This window comes from Pezoporus occidentalis, unplaced genomic scaffold, assembly GCF_034315485.1.
Source record: "Pezoporus occidentalis ecotype Australia unplaced genomic scaffold, CSIRO_AGI_Poc_V1 ctg93, whole genome shotgun sequence".
In the NCBI taxonomy this organism is placed as follows: domain Eukaryota; kingdom Metazoa; phylum Chordata; class Aves; order Psittaciformes; family Psittacidae; genus Pezoporus; species Pezoporus occidentalis.
This window is the reverse complement of record NW_026916294.1, coordinates 324,805-350,739: the sequence shown is the minus strand read 5'-3', so window position 1 is coordinate 350,739 and position 25,935 is coordinate 324,805. Positions and strand designations below refer to the sequence as shown.

Sequence of the window (25,935 nt, the reverse complement as noted above, 5' to 3'; positions counted from 1 at the left end):
GTTATTACTGCAGTTTCAACATACCCAAAATAAGGTTAGGTTAGTTCTTCTAGATACAGAGAAAATACAAATAGTCATGGCCTGTTCACTGAAGAAGAGGTAAACTGGTGTAGGCTGATGCAGCTCTCCGCATAACAAAAGCCCTGCATTTGGAAGGCAGAATGCAAGTCCTTCAGGAAGGGCACTTCCTGCAGAAAGCTGAGCATGGCAGGAGGCACAGAGATGGTTGCTTAATCTTGGATGAGGTGGCAGACATGTTACAAGCATTCACTTGCCTTTTTGTGTTGAGGATGTGCTGGCTTTCACAAGGACTACTTAAGAGTTCGGCCCTACAAGTAGATGATTCTGCAGTTGCCAAGTATCAGTTAATTGTTTTGTACCATATTACTATAAACAGATTAAATGTTCATTATAGCATTGGGAAGCTCTGTAGTTACATTTTAATGTTTTTGTTTTGAAAAGTTGGCAGGTAAAGTGAAACTATAGGTAATATTAAATTATTAGTAATATTAGTAATAATATTCAACTGATAGATTTAGTTCAGTTAAATACATACGCAATTTATTAAAGTAGCAGGTCACATTAAGAGGTACATTACAGCTCCATTGGTTTTAATATGCCATTCAATAATTTGAACAGAGGTTAAAAAAGCTGCTTAACCTCCATTAAGTATTTTTAAAAATCCTTTCATTTATTTTAGGTACACATACTAATAAATAAGGCAGTATTCTGTTTTTCTTAGTTCCTCCTCCAGTGCTATTTGACCTGCTAACCCTCTACAGCAGCCACTTAATCAGAGATCGGCAGAGGAGTGATGTCAAGGCTTCCCGAGTCACTGACCGCCCTTGTCCTTGAGAAAGAAAGGCCAGGGTTTATGCAGAGCTAAATGCTTTAAAAAGGTTTAATTGATAGTGCAAACAGACTGGTTTGTCGTGAAGCTTACATGGCACTCAAAGGAATACTTCCAGAATAGTTCCTGTTAAAAAAAAGGAAAAAATAAAATAATATTTCTAAGTAGTAAGTATAAGCATGTATGTGCTGAAAACTGATCTGTCTTTTGCAGGTGAAAATATAATTCCTTAGCTTTGTAAAAGCATTGTGTTGTTCTTAGTGTAACACAGCATATTCTCACTGACATCTTAGTGTTGATTCCAATGTGAGCTCATTTAGGCATATAATATATATAACTTTTATATAAATGTTTTTTGTTAGTATATTCCAGAGGAGAGTTTTCTATAAAACAGGGTAAGTATAATATAACCTGCTAGTAATACTGGCATCAAGTTGTAGAAGCATGGAAGAGTTTAATTTTTTTCAAGTACTCTAAACATATCATAGAATCATAGTGTCATAGAATCATAATATCATAAAATGGTTAGGGTTGGAAAGGATCTTAAGATCATCTAGTTGTCCTGCCTTGGGACAAAGTTAAGTAAACATAGTCTAAATATGTAGCAAACACAACCTAACTAAAAGTACACACATTAATTACACGTGAATTAATTATCTAAAACTGGCAGCCCTAAAAACATACCAAGGACCTCAGTAATGTGCCATTGTGGCTTATCTTCTGTGTGATTTGCTAAAATATGAGGTTTCCAAAAGTTACCAAAATCTTACGGCAGGAGGATTTGCCAATGGAGAAAAAGTCAAACTGGATGTAACTGGGAAGTTATTTTATCATGAGGTTTTATTAAACCAAACCAAGAAAACAAGACAAAGCACAAGAGCGCTCTCCAGAGCACTCAGCAATGTGTTTCACCTGTTGATGTGTTTCACGTTTGTGTCCATTGACTTGTTATCTTCCTCTTTGTTCTTATACAAGTAACGTTTTTGGTAATTTTCCTTATATTTAATTTGGTTTTTACACTAACTGTGTATGCAAAGAGAGGAACACTTTATTCTAACGTTAAACCAAATGAAAAATCAGTTTTACCTTGTACATAAACTTGCTTTTGAGATGTCCTAGGTTGCAGTGGTAGAAACTGGATCTTTCCAGCCCCTGTATAGTTGTGGACAGTTTGTCCTTGCCTCACTCCAAATGGGATTTGTGTCATACAAATATTATTTGACACAGGTCTGGGATCCTATTATGAGAGCAGTAAAGCTGTAAACACAGCCCCCCGCCTCCCCCCAAAAAAAAAGGAAAAAAAAAAGCATTTATTTGGTAAACTCTTTACTCAGTGACCAGTGCTTTTCATGGAGTGGTACACGGTATGGAAGAGCTGTAAACCAGCCTGTAAGATGTGTGCCTGGGTACCAACACTGCACTTTTGTGTAGGAACTATCTATCTGTCTTTCTTCTTGGCCAGAAAAATGTGAGGTATCAGTGCAGGTAGCTGTGCATTTCGAAGGCATGGTATGGTTAAGAAATGGTCATTATTGCCATAGCTGGTAAGCATGTCAAAATGCAAAGGAGTTGTTAGTGTGTTCTTTTTCCATGAGCTATACAGTGGGATGACTAGTGCAATAAGAAGAGGAAGCTGAATGCTTTGCTATGACTTTCATTCTTCCTTTTGAAGAGCATGTTTGATTGACAAATGTGATCAGTTACGGTTGATTTGGGAAAATAAATGTGAAGAAAGAATAAGCATAATGCTAGTTATATACGTAGATCTTGAAGAGATTTGCAGTGGCTGTTTTAAAATTGGAAATTGAATCTATTATACAACAGTGGATCATTCATAAAGCAGCTTTTATGAGCCCTTCTAACCTTGCTGTAAATTAAGCTTACATTAAGTTCTTTCTTACTCTTTCCTGCCAAATTCTAGGTGGTGGAAGTAAATAATAATAATGGTTATGACAAACAGTATGTATTTTTAGTCCTGTGTCTCTTCTCTTTTTTGCTTCTGTTTAATCGTGTTAATTTACTTATTAATTAGTTGGGGGAATGACTTTCTCTGATTTTGCTATATGTCACTTTAACTTCCACTCTTACTTGCTTCTTATAGAGAAAAAAAACCCTTATAATTTGTGATATTATCCAGAAACTTAGTTAAACTTTTAGAGCATTTCTAAAAGATTATTACCAAAACCTATCATACCAAATCCTTCACTGCTCTACGGTGATTTAGGTAGCATATTAGGAAAGCCAGGATGTTTAACATTAAGGTATAGATTCTTTATAATTATGAATTTCACTGCTATGACAAAAAAATATATATATGCTATAGTGATCTATCCTGCTCAGCTAAAATTAATTTATTTTCTAGAGATGTGCTTATTTCCAACTGTAGTATTTTCTTAGACATTAATTTTATTCAGAATTTCAACTGGACCTGGATCTGTTTTAGGCTAAGTGCTTATCATTTACTGCAACTATAAACTGGGTCCTGAAGAAGTGCTTTGACCTTCTGCAGGAGTCCAGGCTTAAACTTGTTTCCTATCTTCCTGTTACGTTGAGTGGAGTCATTAATTGTGCTCAAGAGTGACATTGCTGGGAAATGGTCTCTTCTAGTTATGCACAGGATGGGCACTGTAGTGCTCAGACAACTGCAGTATGAGATAATACATGCTGCCTCACTAATAACTTCAAGCTATTCAGTCTCTGTGGTGGCTCAGTCTGGGGCCCCCCTGGAATAAAGTGCCAACAGCATGTTTTTTTATGATGCGAATGTATGTTAGCTGGAGACTGATATCACTTCCCTGTCCACTTGAGATTTATCTCACTGAGGACCAGAGGCTAAACTTGAACAAAGATTTGAGCAGTAAAATTCTAATGCTTTCAGTTTGTTTAGTTCCTTTGTTATTTGGATATGAGCTCACAGTGCAACACTGCTGCAGAGACAGAGAATACCACCCTAGGGGTGTATATATAAAGCTATCTCTTGTAAGACAAAATAAATAATAAGGCCTTGGGTGATATGTTGCAATACAATTTCGGGCTCTTTATTGTAAAGCAGGACATCAGGAAGTTATTGGACAGCAAAAGTATTCAAGTAACTGACTAAGGAGATACTGATTGAACTTTATCTGGAGAGAGAAGGAAAGTGTGTGAGGAGTCTGTGTTGCAAATACTGCATATTTGAGTAATGTGGAGAGTCTTCTATTGAAGTTGTGCAATAATAATTAGTAGTAGACAGCTGACGGAAACTCCTATCAATGTTAGGATTGATGGTCAAAGATACCTACTTGCTAGTGCCAGTTAATGCTGTGTCACCACCACCATTTGCAGATCTGTCATATGTTGCCACATTTTCAATGAACTGTAGCACTCAAAAGCAAAAAAAAAAAAAAGCAGAGCAATTTGTGTGAAAAAACTCAGTTTAATATCTATTAATAATTGCATAAAACCAGAAAATAATTTTGGAAAATGTTGTTTCTTAGTGGTGGTCTTACTCAAATTGTCTTCTAATCAGACATAGAAATAAGTAAGAATGGAGTAAGTAAAATAGAAAAATAGATTATGGTGGTACAGCGTCATTAAAAGCATGTGTGTAAAACCTCTGTTGTTTGGAATTTCAGGTGAGGCTGTGAATAATGGGTAAGTTCTTCAACGACCAGATTAGAGATGTATAAGCTCTATCTAACAGTATTTATCAGTAATGTGTTGGAGACTTGCATAGATAAAGATTGCTTGTGAGGGCAACAGGACGAAAGATAGTGTGGCGGACGCATACCAAATATACTGTGGAGAAGGTGAACACTCCAGTTTATAATTGGAAACGATACAGGAGCAGAATAGGTTTCAGAATGAAAGCTTTTTAATAGTAGAGAAGTAACTTTTTTCATCAATTCATTAGTATCTGAAAAATTGGTTGTGTAGGTTATAAGTTCTGTGTTGAGGAGGAGGAAAATATAAATTTTACGTAGACCTGGGAATGCTTACCTAATGTATTTTTCCTAAAGAATCATTATGTTTCCGGGATTAAGCCAGCCACTGGTTCAGAAAGATTAAGAGATTGTATTTTAAGAAAATATGGGCATTTAGTGTGTTTTGCTGCTGGCCATTTTCAGAGATGAGATCCCAGACTCGAATGGACAAATGTCTGTTCTCATATGTTATTTTTTATGTTTCTACTGCTTGTGGTGCATTCCTTATTACTTCTTACATCCTTGGCTCTTTACTTTCCCCACAGACACGTTAATGTATTCCCCCTATTTTGCATTTGCTCTGTTTAAAATAAAGTCTGAAGAGAGAGACTAAAAAAATCACATCTGGCAACTGAAACATGAATAATAGCTTTACAAAGTGCCAATGAGAAGATTTGGAAGCTCAGCTGTGCAGGAGGACTGTATTGCTTTATTTGAGTTGATGTGTGTGTTACCTAAGGTTTGGTTCTGTTATTTCATCCCCTACTATGCACATGTTCATAATAATCTTAGTGCATTCACTTTTTGTATAATTTCTCACCGCCCCCTTTCTTTCCAGGTTTTTATTTTTCTTCATCCAGTGTCACTGGCTGTCTGCCATGCCTGTGCCACACAGCTGGTTCAGTGAATCAGGTCTGTGATAAACTAACTGGCCAGTGCATTTGCCAAGATGCTTCTGTAACAGGACAGACATGTGAGCGTTGCAAAGAACTGTATTTTGGATTTGACTCTGTCACAGGGAGGTGAGTGTTTCTTTGTTAAAAAGGTGCATATAGCATCCTCGGTACCTTTTTCTCATAGCTCATTGGAAAGTTTATTGACAATAAGAAGGTGTGCTCCAGTTACATTAATCCTTCTCTGAATTCATCTGTGCACTCTGATTTAGATGTGATACTTTACACAACCTGTACTCCCAGGAGCTGAAGGAAATGGAAGTTTTGCCACAGCTTGAAGCAGAAATAACATGAAAGCTGTATAATGCTAATGCTATCTAATGTCATAATTATTTGGTAACTCTCTACATTTCACCTCTATCTTCAATAAGATGTGATGGTTTCTGAGGTGTTACTCATTGACTATTAAAACACAGGTAATGTGCCATTCTTATAACCAGTGAATGCTTTTAAAGATCTCAGATATTTTAATGGGGAAAAAGAGGTAGAAATAAAAAATACAGATATCCCTGTCTTTCCAGATTTTGTTTAGCAGTGTTTTCTTTTTCAGCATTTAGTTATCTGCCACAGGGTAAATTGTTTATCTAATGTAGGCTGGGGGGGTGGGAGTCTGGGTACGCTGAAATTTTATGGATATATTCCCTGGAATGTAAGGGGAAAACATATCTGTAGGTAGTGCATTTTTATTCCAACTGTTGCTCAATCTTTCTTTTCCAGGATCATCCTTCTTGCTTATCCACACAATCTCAATTTCCTTTTAAATATTGTCCAGAAAGATTGAGCAGCTGTAATGTTAATCGTATTTTAATGAAGTCTGAGTGTTAAATTATATTTAGTATTTTTGCCTTTAAAAACCATAACCAAACAAAACCACAGGCAGAAGCAACATCTATACAATGTGTACAACATTCTCCTTCCCTGAGCTCCTTTTGCCCCAGCTAGTGTGGGGCAGACATGCTTTTAGGCAGATATTGTAAGTGTTGTCTTGCATATATTTGACATTATTCTGCAGGTTTTTCACTTTAACTTTTATGTTACTAGCACTTATTTGGAGATTTTTGGAATTAATTTTTTACTGTTGTGGGTCACAGAGGCATCTGCTAATGGCTATAAAGTAATCTGTGGGAATAAGGACTTCCTATTTTCACTTCCTGTCACTTCTAATGGTGAGGAATAAAACGTGTGTAATACTAAAGCTCCCTTTTAAATGTATTTTCCTTATTGTTAACGATCACTTTTTTCTTAGGTACTTGAAAGAGAAGGTTTTTTTAGGAGATAATGGAGAGGTTTGTGTCTATGTTAAGCAATAGCTTTCCTCAACTAGATACTTGCCTTCAATTACCTGCATTTTGAGCTGTCTTCTGAAACTCAAACTGTGGATATAACTAGAATTACCTAGATCCAGATCTGGTTGTAAAGGTAGAAAGTTTTTACAGTTGTGGAACTTGAATCAGAGTTGGCTTTAATGCTTTAATACTACTTAATCCTCATGACAGGATTGAAGACTTGCTCTGGTAGTAAATTAACATAATTAACTTGTGTTGCATATGCTTGGCTTCCTTTTGGTTATCATCTACTTGCATTGTACCTTGTTCCTTGGGCAGAAACGTTTGCCCACTGAAAATGATAATCAAAGTCTATTTGTTAATCTATTTTAATCCATTTATTTAACGGTTAATATCTTCTTAAAAGAGTAATATGCTTTTTCTTTCTCCATAAAGTTACAAAGTCATTTAAACCATCCTTGCTCTAAGTGTCTTCTACAGATGTGGTTACAGAAAGAAAAGGATATGAGCTATCTGTAGTGGCAAAGGCGTATCTGCCTTAGCACAATAGCAGAAAAGAAGCAAAAGTTGTGATACACAGACCATGGGGATTTAAAATTCTCCCACCCTAAGGAATGTAAATGTGAGGTGATTTATTTTGTGGTATTTTTGAGATAACACAGGAACTCCACGTTTTAATGCATTTCAGCTTATGAAGCAGGAAATTTCTTCAGCAATTAAAGAATTAGTTCTTGCAGAAGTGTGAACAGATCTGTAATGGTTGTAGGCATTGGTACACATTTGAAGTGCTTTACCTCTGTATTGTTTACTATAATGAACTGGTCGATGAACATCACAAATTGTTTATCTATATATATATATTTTGACAGATTACTGTTTATGAAATCCATTTAGCAAGTGAGGTTTTCCCATAAGGATGAAAAATGAAGATTTTAAACAGATTGCTGGAGAGGCTCTAACTGCACCTAGAGAGTCAATGTAATAAAGGTTTCTCTATATTAATATTACAAAACCCATTTATCCTCACAAAATCAATATTGCAATTCATCTTGGAGAGACATTTCTCTTTCCATGTTTTAAAAGTCTGTTTTCCTTGATTATATATAATTCTGTTTTAATAGAACTCAAATCTATTTGATAGAACTCAAGCCTATTTGACTCGGACAATCTTGAAGAAGTCCCATTTAGTAATAATTCTGAAAATATTTCTTACATGATTCAAAGTTTAAAAGAATTAGTTATTTCTTTTTTTTAAGATCCTTAATTGGCTAAATCCTTAATCCAGACTGCAAAGCATGAACTGTGCATAGCAACAGATCTGGTTCTGGTGTTCTGCAGTTTAAGAAAATGATGCATGTGATTACACAACCATAATGTGTAATCCTGCGGAGCTGAATATGGTGACATGCATGCTGCTATGTACAGGATCTGGAGCCCAGTTCAGTGTAGGTGGACGTAAGGACCCTAAACTTACCCTAGAATTTCTGCAGCAAGCAGAAAGCAGCAGACCCACACTGCCAGGCACTGAAAACTATTACTGCGGCTGTACGTGTGTGTGAGTTTGATTGTCTCATGAGTGAATGATAATGAAAACTGGAATACTCAGGGGACCCTTATTCCGAAGAGGTGAGGTAATATACAGAAGCAGTAAGAGCAGGTTGTCTTTTACTGTGTATCTGTTGAGACGCTTTTGTTAACTACCCCCCCCAATGTATTAAATTATCATCACACAATGAAATTATGAAATAATAAAGTGCTCTCTCACTGAGCAAATAATCCTGTCTTTGTTTTTTCTGTAACTAAACTGTTTCTTTTTTTCAGTCATAACATTTATATAGTCTAAATAAAATCTCTCTTTGAAGGGGGATTTGAATGCACTATCTACAGATGAAAAGACTTACTACAGTTTGAAAAAATTGCCCTTTTCTCCTGACTGTAAAAGAGAGCAAACTACAATATAGTGTTTTCCAAGACAGAATGTATTTTATTTATTCCCAAAAGGATATTAGTCCATAAAACAAATTTGCAGCTTATTTTGGAGCTTTAGCTTTTACCAGCCTTTTTAAGGGTGTTGAATGATTCCCCAGGAGATCACACAGCACGAGGTGCTGTGGAGTAAAGGAACTCTAATACAGAGAGCTCTGTGATGGGCAGAAAATGTATGTGAAAATTTTCTTAAACCTGTTTAAAAATCTGTCACATTTAGTGTGTATTTCAGTGATTATTGACCTGAATTTTAGTGTCCTAATGTGAAAACAGTTTCAACCCTCCTTTGCCTTAAAAAGCCGTTAACCATAACTGAACTCACTTTTATCTCTGCCTTCATATAGAGAAGAGTTAGATTAAGGTGATAGTGATGACTGTGAAAACAGCAATGTGACTTGTGTAAAGGCATCACCGCTTAGTTCCCTAGATCTGATGAAACTGGACAAGGAAAGATTAGACAAGTAAAAATAACAAGTTTTTTTAAGTCTTAGGGTTAGGAGAGCAAAGGGAACATGGCATGACTCTCTCCCTCTTGTGCTTCTTCAAGGTCTTTTTGCTGTTTCATCATCTTGTGTCCTAGCATCTGGAGTAAGTTAAGATTCTCTCAAGGCTGACGCTGCTTATGCCTGAGAATTGGACTTTTCCAACTCAGGGCAAGGAGAATTGAAGTGTAGATATCCCAGTATGTTTTAGCTGCACCGTACAGTCTCAGGTTTTCCCCAGTCCATGTTATTTCAAAACTATCCTTAATGTGCAGCAATTGAAATATAATGCTATTAGGATCTAAAGCGCAAAGTTTTATTTGCCATTGTTGACTTTCTGTTATGGCAAATAACAGCAGTCTGTTTTGCAGTAGGTAGCATAACAGTGTTTGCAGTAAGGAAAAGATTGCGTAACTTCTGAGATGCTCTGAGCCTTTGAATAGTTGCATAATCTGATATTAGTATCCCTGCTATAAATGAATGTCAGTGGGGAAAATAGTATATCAAATGAAAACCAAGGTGATCACGAGAGAAGTTAATTGTGAGAGGTTTCACATGCAAAAGCCGTAGCACAAATTAATCCTGAAAGTACGTGACTGATATCAGAGAATTTTACATAATGAAGATGTGGCATCTGTGTGCTACGAATGCTTTTAAAGTTGTTGTTATTCTAAATTAAAAAATAATTCAATGTACACATTTAATCAGATATTCTTTTTAGTTATTTTTAGTTTTGTCCATCAGGCTGCAACGAAAATGTGTTTTCTCTTATAAAATTCAGATTTTTGCTGTTTTGTTTCCTTTCACTGTTTTAATCTGAGGGGTTTTTCCACACAGTTTTTGTCTACATTCATTCTTCTTTCTTCACAGTGTATTATCGGTTTCAATTTCAGGTTGCCTTTGTGGGCAAAGAATTATTAACTATTCTTTTTTTTTTTCGACAAAAGCCTAGTTTTCTGTAAGTTAGAAGCATTCATATTTTGTGCAGAAACCTATAAAACTGTATCAGTGTATTCTAGTACATAGAGTATGCATGTACTGGTAAACTCTAGAGCTCTGCAAGAAAGGTTGTGCAAGTGTGGCAGGACTGAGTGCATAATGCGGTTATCAGCAAATGTTACTATCCAGTTTCTATATAGATAAATATATACAAAGAAGCCTTTTAATTCTAAGCAGTTATAATCTAATTTAGAATGTTATTTTGTCATTGAGATGTCAATGTTTATTTTTTTTAGAATGCAGGCAGCATTTTGGTAAGATTTACTTTTTTTTTCACCAGACTAACCGGTTTTCTCCTGTGTCTCAAGCTCCTGAACTGTTGATGATTCTTTAATTATGTTACCCAAGGATCCTTTAAACCAAACCCTACTGTGCTTAACTGCAGTGTTAATGTGTTTTGATCATTTTCTTGCTTTGTTTTTGTTTGTAGATGTCAGCACTGTAATTGTCATCCTGCAGGAGCCATTAGTGGAACTTGTCATCTTGTTACTGGACAGTGTTTTTGTAAACAATTTGTAACTGGCTTGAAATGTGACAACTGTGTTCCCGATGCTAGTAATTTGGATGTCCACAACTTATTTGGCTGCAGTAAGAGTAAGTGGATGTTAGGTCTTAAAGGCATGTCTTTCAGATTAGTGTTTTGTTTTTGTTGATTTACTGAGTTTTAAATTAGGTCAGCCTAATGTTATCTGTTCTCTGAAGTTTGGGTGATTTTCACTGTGAGTACCTCAGGAGTGTTTTCTAGAGAGAGATGCACAGAATGCTTCCTGTCATACACACAGCTTATGCTTGCAGTCCTACCCGGTGAGAAATAATGGTCCATAGTTCCCTTGCACTTCCCACTATGTTCTTTGGAGGGATTGGTTCTCTGGGCCAATGCAGAGTTCGCCTTTTAGTCACACAAATGCAATAATATTTGTACAACTTCCAGCTTAGCCCCCTTTCCTGCCATTAACAGGAAGCAGGAGATCTGCTTTCAGGTGGTCTGAAGAACAGAAGGTCTGTTCAATACCTGCTCCTTGTGATTAATTCAGAATCCACTCAATGCAATGTAGCCTTTCTCCTCTGGAGGCTGCTTTTTCAGTTGCTTTGGGAAAATATGCAGTATGGTTTAAGAGAGTGTCATAAATCTGCATGTGTGAGGTGGGCCTAATGCGATGCTGAGGGTCATATCAAGAATTGTAAAGAAACACATTGCAATGGAATATCTGCATTTCTGTCCTTGCAGTGAGTCTGGATCTGAAGAGAGAGCGTAATTTCAGCCTTTGTGTCATAATTAGTCAGAATTAAATGTTCAGATTTACTCAGCAGTGCAAAGCTGGCAGGGATTTTAAAGGAGAGGAAAAATATATGTAGTAAGAAAATTAAATTATCAAGTTGCCTTCAGGTCAATGTTCAGAAACAGGCTTTGAGGACCTCATACCATGCAATGTAAATGAGGTGTTCTTCAGATGCTAAGTAGTTATTTCTGTCAGCAGGCCTAATTAGTAATGGCCACACCGATCCTACTGTGAGACTTAGGTAGCCATGTATAATGCAACAACAGGGTTAGACATTCCCAGGTAATCTCTGAAGTATGTTTCTAGATCCTTCTTCAACAGATTATTTTTTATGCGTATTCTGTGTAGGTATTTGTGTGACATTCATCATTGTGATGTGCACGCTATTGACTTGCAAGCATGTACATACACACACAAAGAGTTTACAAGGACAGACAGCTTCAGTCTGGAATAGAATCCCTTTGATTTCAATTTGTATTTCACTGAAAATCAGTTTAAATTCCAAATAATATGCACTGTGGAATGCACAGTGCCAGAAATGCGATAGAAGGAAGAGACTGATTTGTTTCCAAAGATACTTATTTTTTTAAGTGGTCAGATACAGTTTGGTTTTGTTTTTCCCCATACTCTTCTGTAGAAAGTATAGTTTCTATTCATTGTGCAGACAGTCGATTGGCTTGTTGTTTCTTTAAAAAATGTAGGATGTTTCAATTGAATATATAATAATACATGGCGTTTTTATGATGCTTTCATCTTGAAAGTGCTTTGCAAACATAAACCAACCTACTTATTTATGTTGGGATATACATTGGATAAAGGTCAATGGCAATTCAACTATAAAATTGATTAATAATAATATGACACAGATAAATAATACCATAGATAGTAGTTGAAAAAAATACATCAGGCAGTATTTGAAATGACAAGCAGAGTCCTCTTCTGGACATAAGTGATATTGCAATTGCAGTCCTTTGGTTGGTCATACCAAAATATTTTAACTTGTTGCCCAGATATACAGCTTTGCCTGGCTTGGTAGTTATGGCTATTTTCATTGCAGAATAGTATTTTGTTGACTCAGACCATTACTCATTATAAGTCTTTGCAGAGGGAAGCAAACATAAGTTGCTGTCACCGTTCAACTGACATTCTTTTAGGAAAAGATCTGGTTTTGGTTTTTTTTTGTTTTTTTTTTTTTTCTGCCCAACAATATCTTGGATGTTCCATTAAAAAAACATGAAATAAAATACTTTGCTTACACATCCACAGTGCAGACCAGCAGACACATAGGAGTAATATGCAGTAGTATGAGGCTGAGAATGAAGAAGGAAGGTTATGCTGATAAATTTCTGTGATTGCTCAGGTCTTGTGAGCATGTGTTGCATGGAGAGAAACTTTCCAAAATGTCAAAGGGATTTAGGAGCATTTATCTCTTCTGGATTGTTTACTCTTGTATATGCTTTACTTCTGTAGGTACTTAAGCGTACATTCACTTCCTAACTCAGCTGAACAAGACCCCTCTAGATTGGCAGCAAAGCAACCTCTGCTTTCTAGTGGGAGATGGTGACTGTTCTGTTGAATGCAATGAATTCTAGGAATATATTCTGCTGTGTCTTGGCTGAGAGACTGCAGTAGAAGCAGGGCTTTTCATTATCTTACTCTAAATAAAAAACTTCAACTCACTTTTTAGGTTTGTATTAAAACCCCATATGTTTAAAAAGCCACTGATGTTGGCCTAAGTCTCCACATCCATCACTTGTGTGGCTTGAGGTGCTCATGTTGTTTTCTGTCTGCAACTTCACTCTTTGCTTCTTGTCTGCTATTAGCTGGGCCAAACAGATTTTGATAATTAACTTTTGGCAAATAGTGTGTATTAAGCAAATATCCGTGTTATGAGGATGATGATAGTTTATAAACAGGAGAGAAGATGAATGAAACCCACATGTTTCTAATGTTGATATTTTTGTGTATGTGAGGAAGAAAACATAAGGAAGAAATGCTCATGTATGCAGGAATGTACGAATGCTTGCATATGTATGAATGTAAGGAAGAAAAGCTTATTGGGTGGTTCTGGATCCAGCTCCTGGTAGCTTACTTTACATGCTGATTTCTGTGCTGCCCTATTCTCATTCTCAGACCAAAATGTTTTCCTCTAAATCCACACTATAGAATCATAAAATCATTTAGGTTGGAAAAGATCTTTAAGATCATTGAGTCCACCCATAAAACAGTACGTTTACGTGCATGTCCTTGTATATGTGTATATTTATGCATGTAAAGTTTAATTACTGAGTGATAGCCATTATCTTAGAATGGACCATGATCATACAGTTGGAATACGAAAGAGACACAGGAAAGGCTTTGCTCTTTCTGAAAATGTGAGACTTTTGGCTTGTGAGACAGAGGTTTGTTTTTCTTTTCACTGATACCAGAGCAATTAAGTAGCACATTTTCCAAAGTTAATGGAGGTGATAGCAGAGTAGTATTTTGGTAAATGAGAACCTGAAGCTGGTTTCTTAAAATGTTAGCTACCTTGCTCTCATTGATTTAAATTTCACTGGAAACAAATGGGAGTGAATTGTCTAAATAACTTCAAAAATTTGCCTCATTGTTTTTTGTCATTTGATTAAGCAGGCTTAGTGTAGCACTTCAGTAAAATTTGTAGTTAGTTGGACTTTCCATTTCTATTTTATTAGATGAAGTTATGCCTGGCCTGTGAGAAAATGGAATGAATCCTCTAAAATAATAAATTACACGTTTATATTTGAAATATAGACTTCAATAATGTGACCAGATAGACATGTTCCCATTCTATAGAGGTCTTGAAATATATTAAAAAGAAAAAAAGTGTTTGGAAAACTGTGTTGTACTTGCTTTGGGGGGAGAAGGATTACGTTTATCTGTCATTTGTTGAAATGTGTAAATTTGATATTGTTGTGGTTCAAATCCAGCTGTTATCTAAGTGTAGAATGCAGCTGCTTGCTCACTCTCCCCTCCCTGAGTAGGACTGGGAGGCGAATCAAGGTAAAACCCCATGGGTTGAGTTAAAAAAGTTTAACTGAAATAAAATAAAATATAACAGTAACAATATAAAAATAATAATAATAGGAAATAGAAAAAAGGAACGACCACACACTCTACCCCTCAAAAAAAACCCCAAAACAACCCTGAAGAAAACCAAACCAGCATACCTGGTAATTTATTATACAGTGGGGCCTCGTCAATATGTTACCTCCTCCTCTGGTGACGTTCTGAAGTCTTTGCCTTGTGGCCAGTCCATGATCACTTCCAAGATTCCTGGATGACTGGGATTTCCTGTTTGAGCCTGTTGTGTGATTAATGCATCACACTTACTCCACGTAGCATCAGTTACATGTGTAGAAGAGATTCTCCCTTTGAACCTCCAGCCCAGCATGGGCAACAGGGATGCCAGGAGGAGCTGTGCTTCAGTGCCAATCACTTCTGAAGCAGCTCAAACCTCTTCATAGGCTGCCAGTATCTCTTTCTGTGATTTGTGATTACCTTCATTTTTACATCCTTCTTTTTCTGGTGTGGTGTTTTCTTTTTTTTTTTTTTTTTAGCTCCATTCCAACAACCTCCTCCCACAGGAGAAGTTCTCAATTCCTCTGTCATCAGTCTTTTGTGGAGTCCCCCTGACTCACCAAATTCTAACAGGCTTACCTACCATCTGTATAGGGATGAGGCTGAAATTTATACAACTGAAGACTACTACCCTTACAGTAAGTATTTATAGTAACACATCAAAGAATTTGTGGATTTGTGTGCACATAGCTATGTATATGTGCATTTTTTCCTAAAGATTTCTCATTTGTCATTATTATTCTATGTTTTTGAATGCATAGTTCTTTTTTCCCTTAGTGAGTTCCTGTTCTGTGTTATTAAGTTTCCTTGAAAGAAATTAATACCCCAGTCTAAAATATGGCAAACTGAGTGACCCAAAATGGCTTACATTTTTTTACTTTTTTAATCTGAAACACTTTAGAATTGACTCACCAGAAGCATTCTCTCCAAATTTCTCCAGAATCTAATAGAAGCATAAAGTCCCAGATAAAGAATTAGAGTGAATGGAAGAGACCATAATGTGCTTAAACTCTTTTTTTTTTTTCATCCTCACAGTTTTAAACTGTTAACAGATTAGGAAAGTGCCTCTAAGTTTTAGCACCTTCTGTTAAGTGGAGCTCCTGATTTGCCTCCAGCAGCACCACATCTGTCATGCTGAGGCTTGCAAAGGGATCCTCAGAAGGCAGTCCTCAAGGATTCAACACTGTCCTAGCTGGAAAGGCATTTTGTGCTACTATTGATCCTCTTATCAAAGTGTTTTGTTTTGGTTTTGTTGTTTTTTTGGTTTGGGTTTTTTTTCTTTTCCCTTTTTTAAGGCTATAGATGTGCTTTAATGGTACTAAGGTTTGATTTCTGTTGTAGCAGCTTCTTTAGCTTGTTGCATTTTCATCTCAGTGCAGCATTAGTATTTTTCAGAAGTTGAGTCTTTCTAATTATCGGCATTTACCCTGGAGGGAAATCAAAAAGACCTTTTATTCAGTGGGAGCACAGAACCTTGGAATGCACCTTGTATTTCTACAATTTGGTGCATCCTGCTGTGTTACAGTTGATTACTCTGTGCCTTATGCTGTGAATTTGGACACTGCTGTGTATACCATGAAGAAAGGTATGCGACCAGTGTAAGCACGGAATTAAGTGAGGGGAGAGAAATAAACGTTCAAAAAAGTTTGGAGGGGTGATAGAAAACATTCCAATTCCACAATTTGGTTTAAAAGCTTAACTTTAATAAAAATAAGAATTAACGTTGTAGAGAGTAAAAATGTCTGATTGTGTTTAGCTGGCCAACAAGCCATTAACATGTTTCTGTTTAACAAAACATTACTTTGTACAAACATAGATTTTGTTTCAAAAGACATTTCTGATACTTCCTGGCAATCCCCCTACTTAATAATGTGAAGTCATCTGCTGGCATTTGAATATCGAGAATAGGTTGCTTATCCTGTAAGAACTTTCGATAAGGTTTCTTAACTTGGTATAGTGTGGAATTTGGAAGGCTTATAATTCAATACTGACTGAACCTTCTCATGTTCATGGTGCTGGTTACTTTTCTGGCAGATGATACCAGCATTCTGGGTGATCTGCCTCTTCTCATGTCTGTATTTGAAAAGTAACATGCTTGCGGTCAACATTAGACCTGAGGCCTTTGAGTCTGGGTTGGCCTTAATCCATAGAGTCCTGGCCCATTACAGAGGCTCTTTCTGGGGGATGGGTTGGTTGTAGAGCTAGGGTGGTATTGGTGCAGTTGTTTCTCCAGTAGGTGTGAATTCTGGAGTTGGTAGCTGGGTAGGCAGGCAGTTATAGAGCTGGTTCTAGGGAACCTCATGGTTCTAGATCAAGGCTGCTGGTTCTGAGGCAGGGGGGTCCTAGAATCTAGTTCAGGGAGTGCTCTTGTTTCATCATGTCACAAGGAATTCTGATACTTGCAGGTGCTGATAGCAGCCTCACTGGGTTTTTTTCTTTCTTATTTTCTTCTCTTTTCCTTTAAGTTGAAGGCATATAGGATGGGAATCTGATCATCCCATAAAGTGTAGCTCTCCCAGGTTTCTGTAGCACTGACTCACGCTGCCTCTGTGGCCATTCTTTTCTCTGGCCATAAAAGAGGGAACTGGACATGTGTCAGGCTCTTACTTGCCTTTATAGCAACTGCTGGTCACGCTCCTGCTCCCAGGGTTCTGGCCAGCCTGTCCAAGACTTAACACTCGTCGCATTGGCTTTGGTACCCACGTTTGTGCCCAGAAGCACTTCAGCCGGGGCAGCTGTGTCAATGCAGCTATAGCTACAAAGCTATCTAGAGTAATGGAAAGTAGGGGGTGAGGAAGGTAAAGTAAACCTTGGATATACATTTTTAATAATTATTTCATATTTTGTCCAAGATCAGATGCTTTAAAATGAACTATTAAGCACCATTTTAGAAGTGAAAGCACAGAAAGATGAAATATTTGGTCTTACAGTACAAAATGAATAAAAAACAAAGATACAAAACCTGTCAGAATGATTTTGTTCGATTTTTTTTAAATCAGACCCTCTAAGCTGATGGTGATTTACATTTGAAAGAATTATTTCAAGAGAGGAATAAGAGGATGATTGTATTAATCTTGCTCATGATTGAAGCATGAACTAGGAGAAATTCAGTGGAAAAATAATTTTTTTAGTGATGCCAATATGCTGTGGAAGATAATAAATGGAAAAAGGGTGGGGAGCTTCCCTGTTTAAAAAAAAAAAGAAGAATTGAGAAGTTACTATGTTCATAATGATCTCAAGAAGATCATAGAACTAGATGATCTTAAGGTCTTTCCAACCCTAACCATTCTGTGATTTTATGCAAGGAGACATAGCTTACTTCTTGGTTTAGGGCTAGGGCTGCATATTAGATATGCATATAGGTATGCGTATTAGGATTATTTTTAATGTGTTACTCATACAATTTTCTTCTCTCCTGTTTGCTTTAGGTGTTCAGACCTTCACTGATACCATGTTGTCTCCATACACCTTCTATTCTTATTACATCCACGTCAACAATGTTCATGGTTTTACAAGAAGTGTCTCAGTGACATACAGAACAAAATCTGGGATACCTGTGGGAACCTTGCATTTAAATCCCTTCTTTCCTGTTAATGACCGCTCTGTTTTACTTCACTGGACAAGCCTCTCCAATTCCTCTGGGCCCATAGAGAAATACATTTTGACATGTACTGGATTTGTTGATCTCCAACCTTGCGGTCAGTATGAAGGCTTAGAAACTTCAGCAATTATTGGGAATCTCATTCCATTTACAAAGTATGTCTTTTCTGTGCAAGCTTGTACTAGTGGAGGCTGCTTAAAGAGCCAGCCAGTAACAGTAATTACTGCACAAGCTCCTCCAGAAGGGCTACACCCCCCACTGGTAGAAACCATCAGCTCTACAGAACTGGCTGTGGAATGGTCACCACCTGAGAAACCAAATGGTAAGATGTATTTACTTCCGTAAGTCAAAGATTTTTGCAAAGAAAAATGAGCATTTTCTCAAATCTGATTAGGATCTCCTTATCCATGTGACATCAACTGTGAATGAAGTGAGGCATTGCCTTTTTTGCCTGTCTGCCACTAAATATATCCTCAGAGTCTGTTTTGTTTGTTTGGCATCCAGAACTCCAACTGACTGTGTTTGGTCCAGGATTTAGCTCTTTGTCATGTTTAACCCCAGCTGGCAACTAAACACCACCCAGCTGCTCACTCATACCCCACCCCAGTGGGGTGGGGGAGAGATTCAGAAGGGTAAAAGTAAGAAAACCTCTGGGTTGAAATAAAGACAGTTTAACCGGTAAAGCAAAAGCTGCACATGCAAGCAAAGCAAAACAAAGAATTCATTCACCATTTCCCATGGTTAGGCAGATACTGGGCCACGTCCAGGAAATCAGGGCTCCATCACATGTAGCGGTTACTTAGGAAGACAAACACCATCATCACTCCAAAAGCCCCCTCTTCCTCCTTTCCCCAGCTTTATATGCTTAGCATGACACCATATGGTGTGGGATATCCCTTGGGTCAGTTGGGGTCAGCTATCCCAGCTCTGTCCCCTCGTAACTCCTTGTGCAACCCAGCTTACTTGCTGGTAGGGTGGTGTAAGAAGCAGAAAAGGCCTTGACCCTCTGTAAGTGCTGCTCAGCAGTAACTAAAACATCCTTGTGATACCGTTTCTAGCACAAATCCAAACAAACCACAACCCTGTACTAGCTACAATGAAGAAAATGATCTTTACCCCAGCCAAAACCAGCACAACCTTAGTGGCATCTGCTGCAGCAAAAATCACATTTATAATAAAACCTTTACAGAAAAATTAATTTTTTCCTAATTTGCCAGATTGCCTAGTTCAGACAGATGTGGTAATATTATCTGAGAAAGAATAAATAAGCAGATAACAGTTATGCAAAAAACCGCCTCTAAGAATTAGCAGAGAAGTCTGGTTTTAAAACCATCCGTCATGTGTGGTAACTAATTCTGTTACCAGTATAACTTTGTTAAGAGATTAGGCGATTGCCAAGATTTGCTGGTCTAACTTGTGTAATAATATTTTAGGGTTTTGAAAATAAGATCACAGCTGTTGTAGGATACCTTTGTGATGCCACAGATTTGACTGGTAAACACTTTATCTTTCAGTATATGTGCAGTTGAGTTTTGGGAACTTCTGCTTACATGCAGAGATATTTGTGCATGCGAAAACAAACATTTTGATCTGCTCACAGAATGGGCATCTGTTTATGGGGAGTTCAGCTTTCTCTTGAACACCTCATTTGCCAGCTATTACCAGATCAGGCAGGAAGAATGCCTGCATGAGAGTGCCTTTATGTATTTAGGGGGGCAGTTCCTACCATGCAGGTCACGATATTTGCTGTAGCACATATTCTTTATAGTTTACCCCACAGACATGTGCATGTAATTGCCATCACAGGCAGATTTAAGCAATATTATCATAGTTCTCTTGATGTCTGGTCTGGTTGGAGTTCCTGGCCTTCCCAAACAACCTCTCCAGTTCTGTACATGAATAGTCCCAAATATATATGTTATATGGTAATTACCTTTCTCCTGGCTATGTTTCTTATCATTTCCATTGGGGAAATCTCCAGTCAGCTTTCTTGTGGTCTACTCCTACAGCTAAACTGTTTCCATGGTCCATCCTAGATCATGTATCACTTCAGACCACAATACAAATTGTTTTATTTCCAAAGTGGTGAGACCTTCCTGTGTATGTAATAAGTTTATGTTGATGGAAAACTGACACAGACACATCTTCTATCCAGTAGTATGTTCTGTTAAATTGTTACTCAAAAATTCCTTATCCACATTGTCTATCAAATAATCAATAATTATCCCTTTCAAAATCAAAGGCCTGCAGCAATTTGCAGTAACATTTGATCTGAAATTTAAGTCCTGAGGGTGAGGGTCATAGAACTCATCCTGTAATCCAGCCAGTTGTTTTCAAATCACAAAATTGCATGGAAGGGAAAAGCAATAGTTTAATGAAAGAAATGCCAGTTATTTGGATCAAAATAGCAGAAATAAGGAAAGCTTCTAATGCTATATTTTCTCCCATGTTGATTGATAGATTCTTATCTGCTGGTGTTGGTATTTTAGTAGAAATTGTTTAAGTATGTAAACTTTTTCTCTCTAGGCATAATTATAAGATACGAACTTTACATGAGAAAAAAGTTAAAGCCGGCTGGGAACTTTCTCCCTCTTGAAATCCGTATTTTTCAAAGCAGTGGATGGTTCAGTCCTCAACCAGTTATGGAGTCTCCTAATGAAAATGCTCTGGCTCCACCACAGACCACTACCACAGTCACTGATCTGGAGCCATTCACAGAGTATGAATTTTCTGTGCTAGCAGTAAACATGGCAGGTAGCATATCTTCAGACTGGATATCAGGACAAACAGGAGAGGCTGGTAAGTTTCGGCTTAATTTGTTTGGTACAAATAAAAGGAAAAACTAAACTAGAATGCATTCTTTTTTTTTTCTTTTCAATAAAATGTGTCTGATGATGATTCAAATAAGGTCAAATTCTCAGTTTTAAACTAAAGATAGGTCAGATTATCTCAGAACTTAGTATGTTAAGCAAAAAAAAAAAAAAGTTTCTGTTTTACCATAAGATCATATTGTTGAAGAAAATAATCCCTGTTAATTAAATGAAAGCTACAAGATTGCAAAATCTACCAAGCAGTGTTTGAATTCTTGACTGTTTTCCCACTTGCTATTTATATGTTCTTTAAAGAGAAAATATGAAAATAAGACTGGTTTGGTCACAATTTGTAGGTTGTCAATTTTGTCACAAATGTAGAAACAATTGGCTTGAATAAGGAAAGTTGTCCAAGAAGGTACATATATTCAGAAAGGAGGTTCTAATGAATTTTCCTCAACTGGGGCTTTGATTATAAAGCAGTTTTTTGGAATAACTTGAGCACGTTACCTTTTCAGGAGTATACTGCTTGAAACTTTTAATATACTACTATGGAGTCAAGTGTCGCAATAAGGACTGTTTTTCCCCTGGAGTTTAGCCAGTTCTCAGTGGCTCTTATTATAACCTTTTCATTGAGATTTTCAAAAGGGCTTGGCACTTGATGTATTTGAAAGAACAGTTTTTGATGTCAATGTTTTCATAAGAAATCTAAGGCTGGTTTTAGGCTGTTAGAGCCTAAGTTTTGCAGTTAAAGACCCCTGCTACTATCACTGATGCTTTTGCTTGCTGTTAGCTTGAAAATCATGCCCTCAGTCACTTGCTCCTGCAAAACAGCAAGCTAAACTAATTCCCATTTCAAAATGAGTCTTTGTGCTTCCCTGTGCTTAAATACTATATGTTGTAAAAGTGTTAAATTGTATTTGGGAAGAGGTCCATTAGTGCAGTTGTTTGTACATAGCAGAAGTGCTATGAGTTGGTATCCTATTATTGCAGAGTAATCAGGTGGGGATTTAACTACAGTGCAAACAATCCTTTTACAGATTTACTGTGGAAGACAGGGGAACTGTTTTGTAAGAAGTGAGAGACATGTTAATTTCAAACTGGCCTAGCAAACAAAATTGCTTTTAAGATGCTGAAGTATTGAACGCTTTTTGCTTTTATCAGTTTTTTCCCAGGTTGCATAAAGTTTTTCTTCAAGACCTTTACATTCATTTGTTCTTTCTTACCTGCTGCAGGGGTTAGGACTTTAGTGTTGATTAGTATTTCTTTGAAGACATAAGCAGAGTTTTATTCTGCATTGATTGCTAGAGTAGAAAACAGGAGAATGATAGGTGAGGTACTTTTTATATGCTATCAAAAGATGAAAATTTCAGTTAGACTTGAACAGAAAGCTAAAGAAAAAAATAAGACTTCCAGGAATGGTGTTTTATAATTACAATGAGAAAGCTTTCATTATGCACATTGGTCACTTCTTTTATCAGTTTTACTATATTAACTTTATTTCAGCCCCAGTGTTCATGCCATCTCCATCAGTGTTCCCTCTTTCACCATATTCCCTCAATGTGTCATGGGAAAAACCTGAAGATAATTTAGCAAGAGGAGAAGTGATGGGATACAGCATCAACTTGATGACTGAACAAAGATTCTTGCCGCCATTTTCTCAGGTATTCTTGTTAGTTACATTAAGATTTTCCTAACTGGTAATAGTAAATTGATAAAGCCTGATGTCCTTCTTGATGTTGTGATGAATTGTTTCCCTGATTTGCTGTGTATCCTCTGATCTAATTTTTTCACCTATCAGTTTATCCGGAGTGTTCTCTAATTTTATACATTCATTTTGGGTGTTAAATTGTATTCCTGAGTTGGCTTGTTTGCAATAGTGAGTGAGATTCAAAATTATGAGGATGAGATCAAGCAACATTTAAACTGCCTTGATCTTTTCATGTTCACATTCTGTATTATTGCTATGTTTGCTGATATGCTTAAAGCCATGTTGTATTGTAGGAATCTACATTTTCATTAAGAAGGTGCCTGCCTGGCTTCCTGGATAATGGACAAGTCTTTGAAGTGGGGAAACCAACTTTATAAAGTCTAAATACGTAACTAAAATACAGTTGTAGTTTTCTGGTGACTGGGTTTGGCAAACAAATACCATGGTAATAGTAGCAAGCTCAAAGCTTAGGAATTAGCCAAGAAACATGATAGGTATTCAGAATGTGGGAGTGGATCTGGTACTGTATTTCTTGTTTCAGAGATGAATTTGTCTTTCAGTAGTACCACAGATGGGCCTCAGTTTATTTGTCTGTCAAGTGGGGATACTATTGCTCCTGGGGCTGTTGTAACAACAAATAAATGTAAATTGCTTCTGGTCACAGGCTTGCAAGATTTTTTCATTTAAATAAACAACTGATAAAGAAGGTATCTAAAATACAACAGTTTATTCAGTTCCACTCTCTGATAGCTTCAAATGTCTGTAAGTATCAGTTATTCTCCTTCCTTCTAATGCCTGCTAATCGTATCACTCATTCAATGGTGGTCAGATTTCACCACTTAATAGTGTCGTTTTTGTCATCTGGATTGTAGCTGTGCTGTTTGTAGTGATAGCTGTACCACCATGCAGTTTTATGAGGTAATAACTTTGTTTCCTCATTTATCCACTCAGGAACTATCTTATTACCTCATTAAACAGTGTGGTGGGAAGTATTATCACCTAAATCCTAGCTTGTTCAGATTCTCCCAAATAATCATCTCCCTCAACTGGTCTTTGCAGGCTTTTTCACATCCAAATGAAGCAATCTGCAAATTCAAAGTTTCTTATTAGTTAACATGTCATCAAATAATAGGGATAAAAATATTATTAACCAGCTGTTGTCTTCCAATCTGTTTGCTTTGTAGGTGTTGCATGTAGCTGAGGCTCATGAGCTATCCTATGTAGTGATGGGATTAAAACCTTACAGGACATACAACTTTACTGTTACTCTCTGCAATCAAGTTGGTTGTGTAGCCAGTGAGCCAGGCATGGGGCAAACCTTAGCAGCTGGTAAGGAAACAATCTGCACCAAAGTGCAAAACTGCCACACAGTTTACTAAGTAATATCATTAAGATGATCTTAGTTTGATGTGCAGTGACAGGGGTAGGTGTTGTATTAATACAAAGTGACTTGCATAATTATTATTTATTTATCTTGACAGGTTAAAACCAAAATGTTTTAAATGAAAATTGAAGGTATGCTATTATAGCAATAGAATTTGTGTACTGCTCTCTCAATTGCAGGTTATGTATATGTGTGTTTTTGTCACTTGCTGAGAGCTGATGACTTAACATTGTGGTTTCCTTTGTATAGGCTTTAAAACACATCAATTATTTTCACGATATTAGCATTTTTAGTTAAGCAATTAATGGCCTTGTCATATGGATGTTGTGATGATGATCTTTGAAATTACCTTTTTTTATGTAGTTTGGTCTCCTGTAGGAAAAAATCTGAAAGTTTCTTCAGTGCAGAATGTTTTCCTAGGCTCCCAGGTCTGTATTTGAGTTGTCTGAATTCCATCAAAGCTACTCTGTGTAATCAGTGAAAAGATGTAGGAGCTTCCAGATAGGGAATGAGGAGTTGCCCAAAACAAGTAAATAGGAAGCTTTACATACATGAACTGAAGTGGAATTTAAGCTTTTGAAATAATACCTCTAGTCTGTCCTCTCTTCTTCATCTATTTAATTGCCTATCCATTTGTCATAGATGATTTGTTCCTTGATTCCATCATATTGTCTTGTGTTTCAGTGAGCAAAGATTGTTCTGTCAGTCTTCTCTCTTGCTGAACTGCTGATTTCAAAACTTATTTTGTTTCCTTATGCTGCTGTTACTTGAAGTTTCACTCTACACAGCCTCCTACTTGTATGAGCATGACTTTATCGATACCACGCAGCTGTGCAAGGAAGAGCATTCCAGTCTGTCCTGATAACCATGGAAACAAATATGGCCTAAATGCACATGTTATTACTACAAATGATCCAACTTTGCATTTATACATGTATTAAAAGACTCAGAAACAATAGCTTGGTTATGCATGACAGCTTGTTTATGACCATCTCCTCCCTGGTTGTGTTAATACTTAGAGACCTATCACATTAGAGAAGACAAGAGAATGCAAAATAGAATAACAGCCCAATTTATTACTTGTCTCACAGTGTAGCATTTTTCTGCTTACTGTTGTAAAGCCTTGAAAGCAAAGGATCAGTCCTGTAGTGGGTTCCTTTTATGTTTTTAAAGCATGTTAATGCAATGTCTTGAATTCTGACAAACTAAAGGGTAAACCACATAAATTTTGCATGCGACTTTGTATTCCACCATTCACATTTTCCATTTCTGAAGAAAAGTGTTTAATAATTTACATCTTTCCGTGTGTGTGTGTGCGTGTTCCATTTTGTAAAGTTCTGTAAAACTGTGTTTCCAGACACAATTTAAAAGAAACACTACTTAGGTGGTGACTTTTAGATCAAAGGGAGTTCAAACTTGGAGCAATGTTAGGAGAAACAGGTCTGTGTCATTTGAAAAAATAGATTATTAAGTCTTAGTCCATTAATAACCTTTTTTTGTCATTAAATGGCACAAAATGAAATTAAATTTGCCTTTCTAGGACTGTTGAGTTCTGTTTCGTGAAGGAATGTCTCCCTGGCACAGAGAGAGCCTCCCTGGCTGGATGCCAGTCCTCCTGCATGCCCTGGCAAAAGGAACTTTTTGGTGGAAGTCTTGACTGAAATGTGCTCCTTGCATCATAACGCAGTCCAGGAGCTTTGAATTGTGTTCCACGTTGAGCTAAAGGTTATACTAAATTTAGACTAGTATCTCTCCTCTCATCCCGAGGAGAATAATGGAAAACCATCTCCACACTTTCCATGTGTGGAGTA

The 25,935-nt window shown here is 36.9% G+C and overlaps 1 protein-coding gene across 4 annotated transcripts in view; it reads left to right on the top strand.

The window, feature by feature from the left end:
• The window catches only part of USH2A (usherin), a 372,227-nt gene that overhangs the window by 68,706 nt on the left and 277,586 nt on the right, over positions 1-25,935 (top strand). For all 4 annotated transcript variants that reach the window (XM_062605800.1, XM_062605798.1, XM_062605802.1 and 1 more), the window contains exons 14-20: positions 5,372-5,555; positions 10,670-10,833; positions 15,098-15,256; positions 18,047-18,541; positions 20,746-21,018; positions 22,536-22,693; positions 23,925-24,069. In XM_062605800.1, the coding sequence (XP_062461784.1) occupies positions 5,372-5,555; positions 10,670-10,833; positions 15,098-15,256; positions 18,047-18,541; positions 20,746-21,018; positions 22,536-22,693; positions 23,925-24,069 (1,578 nt within the window). The remainder of the gene's footprint in view (positions 1-5,371; positions 5,556-10,669; positions 10,834-15,097; positions 15,257-18,046; positions 18,542-20,745; positions 21,019-22,535; positions 22,694-23,924; positions 24,070-25,935) is intronic.